This window comes from Diuraphis noxia, unplaced genomic scaffold (genome assembly GCF_037042655.1).
Source record: "Diuraphis noxia isolate RWA-SAM2 unplaced genomic scaffold, SU_Dnox_SAM2 contig0003, whole genome shotgun sequence".
Classification (NCBI taxonomy): domain Eukaryota; kingdom Metazoa; phylum Arthropoda; class Insecta; order Hemiptera; family Aphididae; genus Diuraphis; species Diuraphis noxia.
In genome coordinates, this window is record NW_028301713.1 from 29,025,077 (window position 1) to 29,042,078 (window position 17,002).

The following is a 17,002-nucleotide window of genomic DNA, read 5'->3' on the forward strand; positions in this document are numbered from 1 at the left end:
TTTGAAATTAGGACAAGTTTATCTCAGCAGCCTCATATGTCACTCATGCATTATCTAACAAAACATTTTGAGCTGAAAAACAAAACTTTGGGCTGTATATACTACCCAAGAGAACACACTGGGCAAACAATATTTCTAAAAATTAAAAATATGGTTTCAAAATGAAGCATAGATACTGAAAACTCCAAAACTCCAATCTACATAGTGACTGATAATGCTAGAATTATTAACAGTGGATTTACATACTTCAATGAAAACCAACATTTGCATTATATTCTGTGTACAGCACACACACATTACAGTTAGCAATTAATGATGCAATAAAAGAAAATAATATGGGAGATGTTTTGAAGAAATGTCTCACATTATAACCACAGTACCAAATCATATAAACTTATTCAATCTATTGATATCAGATGGAACAGTATATATTTAATGTTTGACCGTATACTAGAACAAATAAGTGCAATAATATTAGATTTACAAAATAAAAAAAAAATGGTTTTGTACCAAGAGATTGGAAACTAATTGAAGGTTATGTAGAAGTGCTAAAGCCCATTTTTGAAGCCACCAAGGAACTTTGTCAAGAAAACATTCCTACTTTATCTATGATGGTTAATCTAATATTATATACTATACTCTATTCAAAATAAGAAACATAGACGGCGGTTTCGTCGAAAGCACGATACTAGACAAACGTTGCCGGCTAGAGCATCGCATTAGTCTATTGTCAACCAGCATTGTGAACAAATAACTTAAAATACATTGTTGTACACTATTTTGATCACGCCTGTCATTATGAGTGAACCGGTGGTTGTTCATCGGCACGGCGTGTCGGTTCAGCAAACGAACAGATGGTCGATTAAGTGGAGATATCAATAGGCGTGGTCTGACAACTGGCAACAAAAACTGGTCGCCGCCGATTATGTTTCTTATTTTGAATAAAGTATATAGAAACCAAATTGAAAAAATAATGATTTAATCAGTAGAATATCATTTGCAAGAAGTGTGCACTAATCAATAAATACAAAATTTCAAGTATGTAAAACTAATAATGTATAGGGTGGAGTCGCCACCTATGGCCAATACCCCATCTATGGCCAGGTCGTTTTTGTTTACCTTGTAAATAGTATAATCTATTCATTAAATCGTCCAGATATATATGCCATTATTCAGTAACTTGAACAAGTTCATTTGATAACACGGATTATAATATATTATGTTGTTAACACTGTAAAAATATTTACCAATTTTATATTATCGTATTTATGCCGTGTTGTTATCATAATTGTTAAGGACTTTTTTTTTATCAATATTTTATTGTTAATGTTCAAATTATTTGTTAATATTTGTTCCTGCGTCATTAGGTAAGTTTTATTCAATTAAATTACGTAAGATTATGTAACAGGGTCTAAAATAAATCCATGTCTCTTGTATTCAAGTGACCATTAATGGAACTCAATTTCTTTAAAAATCCACCTATGGCCATACTATGGCCATAGCTCGGAACACTACTGTTTCCTTTTATGGTCATACTACGGCCATAACTGAGAACATCTCTGTTACCTTTAATAACCATAACAGTTACTTACATAAATCAATTAAGAAGAAAGTAAGTAACCAATTTGTTTATTTAGGTTATCAAAATGACACCCAAAATAAAAAAATCCAAGACAACACCAACTACAAAACCTAAACGATTCATGTATTCCCCGTCAAAAGTGCAACTAGCATTAAAGGCTGTACATGATGGAATGAGTGAAAACAAAGCTAGTCAGACATTTAATGTTCCTAGAACCACATTAAGAAATAAGTTATCTGGAAAATCACCAGAAGAATCAACTGGTCACAGTGGAGTTACATCAGTATTAGGTAAAGAAACAGAACAAATGTTAGTTAAATGGCTTTTATCGTGTAGTCGAATGGGATTTCCAGTAGGACGTGAAGGTCTATTAAGTTCTGTAAAAAAGCTCGTTGATGAAGCAAACTTAGACACACCATTTTCTAATAATCGTCCAGGGAAAAAATGGTTCTACAGTTTTTTATCTCGTCATAAAATTTTATCTCAGAAACATTCTGAATATGTAAATCGAGCCAGAGGGTCAGTAACTGAAAATAAAATTAGGAACTGGTTCAAAGAAGTGTATGAGGTACTGGGTGAAAATGCATTTATACTAGAAGATCCCAGCAGAGTGTTTAATATGGATGAGACTTGTTTTAACTTAGCCCCAAAGGGAGAATTAATTATTGGAGAGAGAGGCAGAAATGTGTATGATGAGCATACAAACTCTGATAAAGAAAATGTAACTACACTTTTTGGCACAAATGCCTTAGGAAAATGGGCACCTCCTCTCACAATATTCAAGTATGAAAGGATTCCGGCAACACTAGTTAAATCCGCACCATCTGGTTGGGGAATCGGAAAATCTGAGACAGGGTGGATGACCTCAGAAACATTTTTTGAATATATGGCTAATATATTCTTACCATTTATAAACGAATCAAATATTGTTCGACCAGTAATTGTTTTTTTGGATGGTCACAAGTCTCACCTCAGTTTACACTTGAGTAAATTTTGTCGAGAAAACGGGTTGATATTAGTTGCATTGTATCCTAATTCAACACATATATTGCAACCACTTGATGTTGCTGTATTTGGCCCCCTCAAATCAAGATGGAAGAAAATAGTGAAGCAGTGGCGTGTTGACAATGAAAAGGAAGTATCTAAATTTGATGTACCAACGGCTCTATCTCAAATTATATATGATAAAGAAATGGCTAGTAATATCAAGTCGGGATTTCGTGCAACTGGCATATATCCTTACAATGCAGATAATGTGGATTATACTAAAATTATTATAAGAACTGTACCAGAGCATGACACTTTAATTAATGCCGACAATATGAAGTGTCACCTACAATTTGTAGAATCAAAAATTAAAAAAATTGATGTTAACCTATTAGATGAATTTAAGAGAACTAAAAGAGGACAATATGAATGGGATGGAAATGAAAAGGCATCAATGTTGTTTACATTGTGGTCACAAATCATGGATGATGTAAACGACCCCGAGAATGAAATTACCACAGATATAACAACACCAACATCGACATCAAATCTAAATCTTAATCCAGAAATGTGGTTGAATATTCCCTCAAGTAGTCATGCAGAAGACAACCTAACAGGAGAAAACCCAATCATCCCTAGAGAGAATACGACTCCAGAGTCTATAGTTATAGTTCCAACCAAACGATCTTTAACTACTGTTTTTAATGATATTATAAAGTGGCCAGTACAACCTGTATCTAAAACAACCAGAAAAAAAGAATATACACCTAGTGTAATAACGTCAGACAAGTGGGTTGAATTCCATGAAATTAAATTGAATGAAAAAGAGGAAAAAGAGAGAAAAAAAGAAGAAAAGAAATTAGCAGCATTTGAAAAAAAAAAAGAGTTAGAGAGAAAGAAAATAGCAAGGGCACAAATTAAAGCTAATAAAAATATTAAACAAAAAATCGTTACTGATACTGAAAGCTCTGAATCAGAAAAAAGTTGGAATTCAAAAATGGATGTTAGTTTCGAAGAACCTTTAGCTCAGCCTTTAAGTTCAGATCAGATTCTACCAGTTTCAAGTGATCAACCAGATTTAAATACTGGTGATTATATTTTAATAGAATTTGAATCAATTGGAAAAAGGAAACTGAAATACAAATATGTCGCCACAGTAGTTAGTATAATTAGCCAAAGTGAATATGAAGTGCAATGTTTCGAAGCAAACAATGAGGAAAACACTGAGTTTGTACCTATTGAAAATGATATATCAATAGTTGACTTAACCAACATATTGTACAAATTACCATCTCCAGAACTTCGTCTTCAAAATAGACATCTTATTTCAGTGTTTCCAGGTGTAGTTGATGTGTTTGAAAAAAGTAGATATTAAGACTGAATATGTATTCCTACAGCCTAACCAAAAGTCAACAAATGTGATTTACTTATTACCAGAAAGTTATTTACTTTAATTTTTATTATAATATTTCATTAAGTTTTACTTATTTTTATTATAACCTAACTAGGTTTTTGTTATATTATATCCTAGGCAGAGTTCAATTTTTATATAATAAGACTGTTATAATATGTTTTTCTACATTCTAACCTATAACCAAAAATCAACAAATGTGATTTACTTATTACCAGAAAGTTATTTACTTTAATTTTTATTACAATGTTTCATTAAGTTTTACCTACTTATTTTTTATTATAACCTAGCTAGTGTTATATATCCTAAGCAGGGATCAGTTGTTTTTATATTATAAGACTGTTATTATTATTTTTTTTTACATTTTTATATGAACTATATTTTGTTAAATAGGTTGTTTTTGTTGTTTACTATGTTATTATTATATTTTAAATCATAATAAATGGTTTGTGTTTCAGTCATAGTTTTCTGTATTTAATATTTTACTAATATATATTATTAGTTACTACATTTGGTACTTAGATCATTTATCTTTTAATAAATAAATTTAAAAAAAATATTATGGCCATAAGTGGGGAAAATCATTGGCCATAGTCGGAGTTGATCTGGCCATAATAGGGGAAAATGAGAAATTAAAAGTTAAATTGAAAATTCTTCCTAACTATTACTTACAGAGACTTGAAACTTTAACCAAGTATAAGTCATGTTATAAAGTATACTTGGTTTGAATTTCAGGATTTTTCTATGATCATAACTACAATTAGTACAATATATTCACAAAAAAAATGCTTAACGTGGCCATAGGTGGCGACTCCACCCTACACCTTGTATACATTTTAGCTACAATTATAGATCCAAGATTTAAAATTGTTAAGTTGGAACCACATGAAGTAGATGCAGCAAAAGAGATAGGTACTTAAAATAGAAGTTGAAACTCTTAGAACACCACCAACCAATAGATACATTACAAATGAAACAACAGAACCCACATTGAGCCACTAAAAAACATATAGAGGGCCAGTTTGATTATGTTTTGAGAAAAGTGAAGTTAATTATTAATTTTTGTGATAATTAAAATGAGACTAATTTTAATTTTGAAATATTTTTTGACTTTTGTAGATACAGGAGTATTTAAAACTACCATTGATTTCTCCAACATAAAATCCATTAACTTGGTGGAGCTCTAACCCAACTGCATTCCCAAATTTATAACCAGTTGCCATGAAATATCTAGGTATTCCAGCAACGTCCTTTTGCTCTGAGTGCATGTTCTCTAAAGCCAGACAAATAGTAACTAAAAGGAGGCAAAGACTTAGTCCTAGTTCTGTAGAACAATTAGTTATTTCTACATACAGTACATACTAATGATAATTTTTAATTAATGATAATATTTTATATAACTATATTTTAAAAATAAATGATTAATAATAAATATATTGTATTATATGTATTTCTATTTTAAATTTTATTTTTTTCTTATTAATAATCAATTATTAAATTATTATTATTTATTGTGTAATAGGTAGTAGCACCTACTTATGTAAAAAAAAATAGTAATAACAATAATAAGAAATTATCTAAAATTTAAATAATACAATTACTTAGACTTAAAAGATAAAATGTAGAATAGGTAATACAAAAACTTAATAGAGCTTATTTTATTATCATAAAAATAATTTAACTAACAAATTAATAATAACTCGATTGTTATAAAATAGTGAAATTGATATAAAATAATATAGAATGTAATCCAATTACAATTGTGCGCAATTGATGTTGAGCGCATGCATATTAACGTAAAATCGCAAACTTTGGAAGGCTATAACTTCCAAAATAATGGTTTCCACACAAAAATTCAAACAGTTTCAAAATCAGAGTTGAAAAACATGTCTTAAAAAAAAAAATTTGAAATTTGTGAGGGGCGTAGTAAAGTGCATTTGTTCCAAAAATTGTAATTACATTTATGAAAAAAAAAAAAATTTAAACCGAAATTGTCTATAAATAATTAAGAAATATTTTGAAGATTTTAACAAGTATAGAAAATTCCTATATAATTATTCAGGAAAAATGTCATGTATCTGTGGTTATTTGTTTTATATACCTAGAGTTACACCAATACCTATCTCAAATCGATTTTCTCAAAAACCTTCCCGTTTTAAGTACCCTTATTTTTTTATCGGTTTTCTCTGCGCTCTTGAAAATTATTGGGAATTTCAAACTTTGACCTTTCCAATGCACCAACTAGATTCATTTCCCAATGAGAAAAACAACTGGAGTTGAAAATCAAAGCATGATTTCAACAACTTATACACACACAAAAAAAAAAAATTAATTAATTAAAAGCCATACATCATTGTATCATCAATACACTTCTGGCTAAACCAGGAGATATTGCATCCCTAATATTCTTGTCAATGGTAATATCATCAAACCTTGAGATACTTATTTAAACAGTTGCAACTCATTTGTACTTGAAAAATATTTTACAAATAAGCGACAGTGGTGCTCTTCAAATATTTGTAAAGTTACTTAAGTAACTTATAATAACTAAAAAAAATCTAACTATATAATACTTATATATTATTATTACCTTAGTAGTTGTTAACACTGGTACTAAAATTCTTTTATTATTGGTTTGAATATTGTCATTAGAAATGAACGTAGGAATTTGTCTCTCAAATCGTTCAGTTTGGAGCCTAGGCATATTTTCATAACTCATATCCTCATTAGTTGTGGTTAGCTTAATTTTTCTACATGACCGTCTTGGTGATTCAAAACTATTTACAACAGTATTACGTTCATCCCTGTAAAAATTTGATTTTATGTAATCGCTCTTATCATAATAAGCACATTTTTTAAATCTATAAATAATTGTACAAACCAAATTTTGTATCGTACAAATATCACTAACTCACCTTAAAAGATTTTGTTCCCTTGCTAATAATTCATTATTACCAGTTTCGATATCAGTACTTTGAGTAGCATAACTATAAAAATTAGAATATCATTGAAAATGAAAATAAATAAATCGAGAAATAAATATACTGTCAAGAGTATTACTTAGAAGGAAAACCAGTTCCATTAAAATTTCGAAATGGTTGGGGAATAGTATTTTTTTTTAAAAATCGCTTTCCTTCTGGCCTATAGTTTTCTTTTAAGAAATGGTCACTACATATGCGATTCCAGTCACTACAACTATCAAATCCATATACTTTGAGCCATTTCCTTCTTCTATATTCATTCTTAGGAAATCTATAACAAATCAAATATCAATAAATAAAATAATTGTTAGTGTTTAGGGAAAAAATAAACATCAAATGGAAATTAGTAATGCTAAACCAGTTTTAAATTATCCCACATTATTCTACATCGGTATAATGTTCCATGTAAATAATATAGTACAAAAAATCAAGAACAATTTTTTTCACACGAGTTTGAATGAATTAATTCATAGAAATAATAGATACTCACGCATGATACAATACTTCAGGACGAGTAATCCTGGTCTTTCCAGAAGAATTACCGCACACTAAACACTTATGCATTTTTAAAACGTAGCGCTACAAATTATCAAATATAAATCTATCCATCCATAGAATAGTTAGATGATGGTAGTGTATATTGTGCTGTCCTTTTTAATGGTATGCTGTAAGTGTACATGTGTTCACTGCATTCGAATCGAGCACTTTACAAATTACACGAAAAAAACCAAGAAATATAAAACTTTTTTTATTAATAAGTTGAAATTATATTTTTAATATTAAAAATAAAAGTTTGAATGTCTCAAAACACCTAAAAATTATTTAGTCAAACAAGTTCTAAAAAGACATTAGGCAGCCATTAGGAGACGAACATCCAAGCACAAAACCAACAACAACACTAGTACAGTACATAGTATATATACTATAAACTACAATATAAGTATACACTTCTACAGCAGAACTGACAACAGTCGACACTCCGCCATGAAGACATGAAACAAAGAAAAGAAAACCGGCTGGGCGGCTTCAGTTTTCGAGCTGTGTAGTTTACTAGTTATACTCTAGCGTGTAGTGTTAGAGGCTTGAACCACGCTTGGTTGCTTGGTATTTGGCTGCCGCAGTGCCGCACTGCCGCCTGCCATTTTCTAGCTGCCAGTGCTGCCATGACGAAATAGTTCATTAGTCACGTGAGGTATTATTGAAAACTGTTTACTTTATTACCAAGGTTCAAGATTATAACTCAATGGTTCATATCTGACCGTAGTCCAGTGTGACCGTTTTGGATTTGTGTTCCGCGTCTGTACTCCGTTTAATAATACTATATACACACGACACGGCACACACTGCAGCGGAAGCGGAAGCACCGGCGCACCGCGGCGGCACCGCCAAGACAAAAGAATTTTACCGCCACCGCTGCAGTGTGTGGCTACCTTAGTACCTTTACTAATAGTTATTACCAATTGGTTATTACTTATTAGTGAGTAATTGTATTGTAGTTTCTACTGACAATGGGCATTGGGCAACGCGATTTAGATATTTTATTATTTCTATTAGATTTAGACTGAACCACTGAACTAAGACTATAATAGGCACAATTTTAAACATTATTAATTGTAATACAATAATACAATATTATTGTAACATATTATTATGTCCACGAACTAAAATTTTAGTATATACTATATAGTTATTAGTTACTTGGTGATTATGTCTGGGTACGAACTACGACTACGAGTACGAGTGAACCACTGCAGAACCAGTGAACCATAACTCATAAGTACTGAACGTCTGAACTGGTAATTCAATTCTTTTGAGTGAACAGTGAACAGTCAACTGTCAACTGACATCTTTAGTCTTTACTGATAGGAGGCAGGAGTTGAATCATCTAAATAATACTAAATTGAAACTCCTACCACTGGAATAATAGTTTGGGATAGGAATTTTATTCGCCGATCGGCCGATCATTAATTAGCATCGGAATCAATAACAAATGTTATGATTTATGAATATCTCTATTGATGTTAAAAGTTAAAATACCTATTATGATATTATTTTGTTTGATGGAATTAGTATTGTATTTGAATTTCTGAGATGCGACGCTCCAGTCTTTCCACTAGTCACTACCCTAACGTCTCTAACTCTAACTCTAGTACCTACTCTACTACAATTTTTTAGTAAAAAAATCTACACAATGTTATCATGTTATGATGATGGATCTGGTTATTAATTATTGCCTATCATCGTATATTTTGTCCGTGGATGGTGCAGGAGCAGGAGTAAAGTAAAGTTGTACCTGTAGCCTGTTGTACTTGTTGTAGTGGCTAGTGACATAGATATTGACAATGTAAAATTTTAATAGTGTAGTACTATAGTCCACCAGTGGCGTAATTTGGCCATGTTTGTGGGGGGGGGGATGAAATATTTTAACATTTTACCTATACAGCTATACCCCCCTCCCATAAAAAAAATAAAAAGTATTTATTATAAGCACCTTTCAGAATTCATAGTAATATAATATGTACACATGAGGCATGGAATAAATTCCGATTAAGTGTACAAATCGATAAGTTATTTTTAGTTCAATAGCACTACGGAAAAATATTAGGATAGGATAAGATAGGACAGATATGACAATAGTCATTACTCATTAGTCTTTCGATCGTCGTCGATCCACGATAAAATAATACTTTACTGCTCGGTGGCTTATTTTTGTACCACTACACAATGCATAAACAAACTCAAAACTTACACAAAACATATTCATATTGCAATAGTGATACTTATAAACTTGCGTGGCTGCATTTAAAACGAACTATTATAGGTACGAAGTATTTATGTACAACTAGCATAAAGGATTTGTTTTTTTTGTATTATTTCTATAAAGTATAAAATATAGGCTATTTATAATAATATTAATTCGCCGAGGTATTTGATTTCAATATATACATTACATTTATATATAAAAAAAAAAATAATATTATTAGATAAAGAAGTACATGGGTATGTAGTTGATCAATCTTAAAAAAAAGGTCATGGGGGGGATACGACACCCAAATCCCCCCCCCCCGTAATTACGCCACTGTAGTCCACAACAATAAAGAATTGGTAATATAACCTCTATGGCTTATGTATATATATTTATAAATGTTAATACTTATGTTTATTTATAATGTTAATAATGTTAATAATAATATTGTAATATTGTAATGCAATGTAGACCAATGGCCAGAGCCGCCGCGGTCTTTTGAGATTAATAAAAAAAAAAAAAAAAAAATAAAGAATTGTCCTTTTTAAAACAATGGCATACGCCGCATACCCATTACCCAGTACCCACTAGTCAATGGAATCTCGATTCGTGATGCCTTGACGTCAGCTGTAATTGATAATATTAATAATAATATAGGTAGTAATTTGAGAGTGACGATTGGCAATTGTCGTTTTATCATTTTACCAATATTTGGACGGTAAAGGCGTAGTTTAGATAAACAAATTACAGATTAGAAAATATTCTCATTATTTCGTGTGCGTCGTGCTTGTGATTGTGACGCTTGTGTGCTACGCGATAATAACGATTAAGGTGTTAATTGATGTGTTTGACAAGATGACACATTCAACTAGGTCGTAATTAAACGCGTATTGCATTATCGCGTTTATATTAACTACGCGTTCACCTAAACATGATGATTAACGAATAATCAAAAATAGTGTTCACTGGACAATATGGTGAGTATACGTGAAAAGCGTACTTAATAAATACAAATCATAAATCATCATACTACGTGTGTAATGTAATATTATAAGACTTGCATCTCGTCACGACCATTGAATATGCCATAATATTGATAAACTAACAAAGAACAAAACCCAATTTTAGGTTTTAACATTATTTCCGTGTCTTACCCCTCAGAAATAATATTCAATCATCGCGTTCGATCTTCGATCCAATTCGGACGAGTGTCGTAAATAATGTTGCATGAACCACTAACGTCGTTGTCGTCGTAATCTCCTGCGCGGCTATCTCGCAATTGCTGGACCGCAGCAGCTGCGATCGCATTTTCGTGTTTGTAGAGGACTAGAGGAGATGACGTGTTATGTGTGTGATCTTCTACTAATTATGAGAAATAATTTACATAGTATGACATTCTGAACTCAGATATCGAAATTCTGTTAACCTTTGACCTATGATTTTGTTTTTCGTAACGTGCATATTGTTATAAATACTGAGCTATCTGTTTCCTCCCTATTTTATATTAAATCTGCTCTATTGGATCGTACCTTATGAAATAATTAATAAATCACAATCAATACTTCGTGTCACCTTTATTTTTTTTCACTTACCTATGGCAATTTAAACCGAAGACAAGGTTATCGTTTACTAGTGTTTTTGTAAACAAGAAAATTGTTGTGGTATGTTGACTTCTATTCGTTAGAAATAAAAATTATTTGAAGATAATTTTATATTGTTTTAAGCGTGTGTCAGTTATCACACATAATGCTTGTAAAATTTTAGGTACATATCCTAAATATGTATAACCTATTTCTGAGGTTCTATTTTTATAACTTTTTGTATAATTCTATAATGTTTCAATATTGTTGTTTAGATGCATTTCATGTTACTATTCAGTCGTCAAGGCAAGCTTCGTCTTCAAAAATGGTATGTTGCTCATCCTGACAAGGTGAAAAAGAAAATTACCAGAGAACTTATAACCACAATTTTAGCCAGAAAGCCTAAAATGTGTAGTTTTCTTGAATGGAAAGAATTAAAAATTGTTTATAAAAGGTAGGTTATTGGAAAAAATAAATATATATATATTTTAATTGAAACTTATTTTCAGGTATGCAAGTCTTTATTTTTGTTGTGCTATTGAACAGAATGATAATGAACTTCTTACTTTGGAAATCATTCACCGCTATGTTGAATTACTAGACAAATATTTTGGTAGTGTAAGTTTCATAGTTCTATTTTTTTTTTTTTTCCTAATGTCAATTCTTTGTTGTAGGTCTGCGAGCTGGATATAATATTCAACTTTGAAAAGGCATATTTTATACTGGATGAGTTATTATTAGGTGGGGAAATACAGGAGACTAGTAAGAAAAATGTACTCAAGGCTATCTCAGCTCAGGATCTCTTGCAAGAGGTTAGTTATGGAAATACTCCATTAGAACTTTAACTAATTTCATTTACTACAATTATTTAAGTCAATTTTGTCTTTAGACAAAAAGTAATACATATTTAATTTAACATTGGTTTAAACTAGGACTCTTATATTTTAAACTATGATACATCTTGCCAATTCAATAGAAAACTGTTTTGCTCATATTATTTAAAAACTATTATTATTATTCCACCATAATTTATAGTTTAACTGTAAATAAACTAAATTCATATTATTATCTTTAATTTATATGATTTAAATTTTCATTTAGAACACCCATGTATTTAAAATTTCTATACATACTTATAGTGAAATATAAATATATTTATAAAATTCAGTCTAGTCATCTAAAATAATAGTCAATTTTGAATATTATGCTTTAATGCTTAAACTACATACAATTTACCAAAATATGTTGGCCAAATTTATTATTAAGATAATTAAATCTATTTTTTGTATTAACCTGTAGAGTACAACATAAAAAACATTATTTTAAGCACACATATAATATTGTAAAATATATTTGTTTATCTAAAGAACTTGCTTTCCATAATGCCTTTATTATGCTAATAATTAATACTTTTAATTTATTATAATATTCTGTAGAAACCTATACTTACCATTATTATAAAACTAATTAAAACTATATTATTTTTATTGTTATAATCCAATGCTTTTATTTTAGTTATAATTTTAGCTAACTATTTTAACAAACTAAAATGTTTGCTTATTTATGTATTCAATAGTTTATCTCCTATAGTTAGCAATTTAACTCTTTTTAATTTATAATATCTGTGTATAAAATAATTCTTTTATAGTTTATTTTTAAAATTGTATTAATGCAATTTCTTCTGCTTTTACAATATTAAAGAAATGTTTATTAACATAATTCCACTATTTTCATGGATATAAATAGCATAAAAAATGTTATATACAGTGTCCCGCGAGGATTTACACATTGCGATATCTCACGAAATAATGGAGATATTAAAACTCTAGTTTTATAATAAGATTCACAGAGATAAGAACTACAATTATTTCATTTTTTAATTTATTTTAATGTTTTTGTAAAAAATTTAAAAAATATGTTTTTTTATTTAATTATTTCCAAAAAAAATAAAGATAGCCATTTTGTGGAGTTTATTTTTCTAAAAATATTGACGTTTCCAAATTTTATTTTCATTAATTTCATGATTTTTAATATTTTTTCTAGTTTTGAAGAAATAAAATATGATTATAAATTTATAACTATTAGGAATACAGAAAGTATTCGGCTGGCCGTATGGGAATGCACACGACGCGGTGGGTCACATGTTTGATAACATTACGGTGTTAAATAATTCGCAATTTTTCTTGAAACTTAAAAAAAATATTAAAAATCGGGAAATGAATGAAAATACAATTTTGAAACATCAATATTTTCAGAAAAATAAACTACAAAATGGCTATCTTTAGTTTTTTTGGAAATAATTAAATAAAAAAATACATTTTTAACTTTTTTACCAAAATTTTAAAATAAATTAAAATATAAAATAATTGTAGTTCTTATCCCTGTGAGTCTTATCAAAAAACCAGAATTTTGATATCACTATTATTTCGAGAGATATCGCAATATGTAAATCCTCACGGGACACCTGTATATACATTTTGCTTTAACAATAAAAAACTTTAAACAGTTAAATTAATCGGACAGTTAAAATTATACAGTCAATTTTAAATAAAACATATTATTATATGAAATTTAAACCTTTATGCATCATAGTATAATTTATAAATAAATAAAAAAAAAAATAATTAATTTAAAGTAACAAATATTGAATAGTTTTTCAAAGAATTAACCTTTTTTCAATCAACTTTTAAGAATTTAAAATGTCATCTATTCAGCTGTTTTTTATTTTATTTTTATTTTTATTTTCAAATATTAAGAGAAAACCACACCCATATTTGTTTCCATCTTACAAGTGCCTAACATAACAAATTTTAGAGATTTAGCAGATTTTGAGCGTGACATTTGTTATGTTACGCACTTGTAAGACGAAATAACTCATGTGGGTGTATATATACATGCATGTACACATTGTACACTAAATGTTTTCAATTCAGTAAGTTTATCTATCATATCTATCATGTAACTTCAAAACAATATCATTGTCCATGCAATTTTGACTGTGTTTTCCAATGTATTAATTTTAAAAAGTGTTTTTAGTAGTTAAAATATAACAATTTCTAAAAACTTGAACATTTTTTTATATTTAAATATTAAAGAATACAAACAAGAAAATATGTAAAATGTTTTGAAATTAATTGTTTGATAATAGATTAAAATACTCTTATAATGAAACATCTAAACTGTATTTAAATTGTGATTTTTGTATTATTTAGGAATGTTTTGCGTTTTTCAAACAGAAAAAATGAATATGTGTAGTTTCTTTCTAAATTATGAATTTATTTATACAATTAAGTGTAAGCATATTAATTTAAAAAAATTTTATATTTTTAATTTACATTACACATAATATTTCAAAATATTTTTCATGCTACTCTTATTAAAATTACTGTTTCTATAATTGATCATCACAAATTTAATGTCACAGAGTTAAATTGCTAAGTATAACCAAATAAAATATAATTAATTTAAATGTTGCATGTCACTCTTGTCTAATATTCTTTGTAACAACTATCTAGTCCAATAATGTTTAAATATTTATCTTTAATATTATCATACTAACATGTTGTACCATTGTTCATAACAATATTCATACTATTTATTAGAAGGAAATGCAATTTTAATATAAAATTATTCATACATTCATCGTTTAAATTCAAAATTGTTATAATAGTAATTAAGCAAACCAATATAAGTTAATATTTATATTATTAATCAGCAACACATTTTATGTCAATAAAAACCAATCTTTGTTTGTGATATTGTTTATTATTACTATTATTTTATTATTATTATTATTATTATTATTATTACTACAGTGACTAAAAATGTTTTACCTAAAAAAACTACAATAAACCTTTTTTATTTCATTAAAAACCATACTATTACTAGTTTACTAGTATTATTATTATACGATTAACAGCTCATTTTATTTTTGGTTATTATACATTATTCAAACAAACATTTTATAATTATATAATGTTTAAATTAAATCATTTTTATCACTCATATTATATTTTTAAAAAGTATTGATTTTTAAAATGTTTTTCTTTTATGTTTATATATTTACAATTTAACCTCAAAAATAATTTAATCAAAATATATATATATATATATATATATATTATTATATAAGTACTACGAGGTTCATGTATTTAGTATTTTAAGTATATTTTTTTAGCCAACATTGTTTGAATTCCTTGGGTTTATTAGTAGTATAATGGGTCTTGTTTTGTTTTATTTTTTATGATTGATTTATATTAATAAACACATATAGTACAATTTTATTATTTTATTTTCGTAGCATAAATTTTGAAAAAAATTTAATGGCTATCCATATTACCTAACTTGATTTCTGTCATAAATAATATATTACCTGCATGATTATCAGTTATTAGATGCTTTTCATTATTTGGGATATTACCTAATATTAATGTGTTTGTATGTAGGAGGAGGCAGTCGAAGGCGCTCTGAAAGAGATTGGCCTGCTATGAAAGCATCCAATATACTTTTTATTTCATATAATTGTATTTACTTGCAATTATAATTGTGATTTTTTTTTTTACATATATTTTAATATAAATTCAAACAATGTGTCTTTCATAAAATGTTAGTCTTGGATATTTGATGTAAAGAGATGTCGCTAAATGCAATTTTATTAATAAATAACTTATCAAAATATCAGGTTTCTATCAATGACGCCCTGATATAATATTAAAAAATAAAATCCCATTTTTTTATTATCTGTAAACATAAGTGTATTCTGTAAGTTTATTTAATTTTCATTATTTTTTTTTTTATATTGTTGCGTTTTCTCAAAAAATTAATTTCTATTAATGTATTAACTAACATGATGTTGAAAAAATAAAAATAAAATTTTCATGCTTATGCTGTATGCGCTTTTTACTGACTTGGTTTTAAGTGATATTAGTTATTTTTTTTACCAACAAGTGTATTTGATCATAACACGTATGTTATGTTTGTTTTAAGGTTTGAGGGTTAATTGGTTATTATTTAACAGTTCTGTTCTTATTTAAATATAGTTATTTAAATTTATGTTAATACAATAAATGTGGCGTTACAAGAAATGTCAGCAAACATTTTGGTGCTACGGTATGTTTATAAGAGCACGCAGTGTTTATAATATATTAAAACTATTGCCCTATCCATTATATCTTCAATTATTTACTAATTGTTTTGTTTAGAAAATCCTTTTCTACGTATTTTTATTTTTGCACCCTGTTTTATCTAACTTAAAACATATTATGCGTTACTTTTTATAATTATTTGTTCCTTTATTTTTCAGGAAGAAACGCCTCAAACATTTTTTGAAGACCATGGCCTCGGTTAACAAATATCAATTGGACACATTCCTTAGACATTCCAAACTAATTGATAAATAAATATATAAAAAAAAAAAACAAGTATTAGACACAATTTATTATACTTACGCCTAATTATTATTATCACTTTTTATTGTATTATGAATGTATACAACTATAATAGGTGACAGTGCTATATGTCCGTCCAATTTTATTACAATTTATTTTTTGTCCATAGGCAATAAAAAAAAAAACTTTTTTCGTTTTGTATTCCTATATTACACTAGTATTCGTCTAAAAATAACATTCGGTCCTAACATGTGCCAAGCGACAGTTCACAGTGGTCACTGTATAATATTATGTATGTGTGTACAGAAACCACACGACAAATGTGTTT

The 17,002-nt window shown here is 28.3% G+C and overlaps 3 protein-coding genes across 7 annotated transcripts in view; 2 read left to right on the forward strand and 1 right to left on the reverse strand.

Moving 5' to 3' along the window:
• LOC107173848 (uncharacterized) overlaps nucleotides 1-8,045 on the reverse strand; it is a 31,473-nt gene extending 23,428 nt beyond the window's left edge. For 2 of the 3 annotated variants that reach the window (XM_015524556.2, XM_015524554.2), the window contains exons 1-4: nucleotides 7,452-8,044; nucleotides 7,041-7,232; nucleotides 6,896-6,967; nucleotides 6,571-6,784 (exon numbers count right to left, since the gene is read on the reverse strand). In XM_015524556.2, coding sequence (XP_015380042.2) covers nucleotides 6,571-6,784; nucleotides 6,896-6,967; nucleotides 7,041-7,232; nucleotides 7,452-7,525 — 552 coding nt within the window. In that variant the 5' untranslated portion in view covers nucleotides 7,526-8,044. Of the gene's footprint in view, nucleotides 1-6,570; nucleotides 6,785-6,895; nucleotides 6,968-7,040; nucleotides 7,233-7,451 lie in introns of all 3 variants that reach the window. The other variant, XM_015524555.2, reaches the window with a different exon arrangement.
• On the forward strand, nucleotides 1,057-4,437 carry LOC149057173 (uncharacterized). The gene is made up of 2 exons (XM_089222377.1): nucleotides 1,057-1,367; nucleotides 1,638-4,437. Exon 2 carries the CDS (start codon nucleotides 1,647-1,649, stop codon nucleotides 3,942-3,944), a length of 2,298 nt encoding a protein of 765 aa, XP_089078503.1. The 5' UTR covers nucleotides 1,057-1,367; nucleotides 1,638-1,646; the 3' UTR covers nucleotides 3,945-4,437.
• A 2,278-nt stretch (nucleotides 8,046-10,323) lies between the features above and the next one.
• AP-1sigma (AP-1 complex subunit sigma-2) lies at nucleotides 10,324-16,883 on the forward strand. 3 transcript variants are annotated; one of them, XM_015524574.2, is made up of 5 exons: nucleotides 10,324-10,684; nucleotides 11,563-11,741; nucleotides 11,797-11,905; nucleotides 11,962-12,099; nucleotides 15,733-16,171. In XM_015524574.2, the coding sequence occupies exons 1-5, from the start codon at nucleotides 10,682-10,684 to the stop codon at nucleotides 15,775-15,777; spliced, it is 474 nt and encodes a 157-aa protein (XP_015380060.1). In that variant the 5' UTR covers nucleotides 10,324-10,681; the 3' UTR covers nucleotides 15,778-16,171. The 3 variants fall into 3 exon arrangements, with proteins under 3 accessions (XP_015380060.1, XP_015380059.1, XP_015380061.1); XM_015524573.2 differs by lacking the exon at nucleotides 15,733-16,171 and adding an exon at nucleotides 16,590-16,883 and having other exon boundaries at nucleotides 10,336-10,684; XM_015524575.2 differs by lacking the exons at nucleotides 10,324-10,684; nucleotides 15,733-16,171 and adding exons at nucleotides 11,013-11,368; nucleotides 16,590-16,883.
• Nucleotides 16,884-17,002: the final 119 nt, after the last annotated feature.

Coding starts and splice junctions, on each gene's coding strand:
- LOC149057173 (XM_089222377.1), top strand. CDS start 1,647: ATGACACCCAAAATAAAAAAATCCAAGACAACACCAACTACAAAACCT.
- AP-1sigma (XM_015524574.2), top strand. Junction 11,742..11,796: donor TTAAAAATTGTTTATAAAAG/GTAGGTTATTGG, acceptor ACTTATTTTCAG/GTATGCAAGTCTTTATTTTT. Junction 12,100..15,732: donor CTCAGGATCTCTTGCAAGAG/GTTAGTTATGGA, acceptor GTTTGTATGTAG/GAGGAGGCAGTCGAAGGCGC.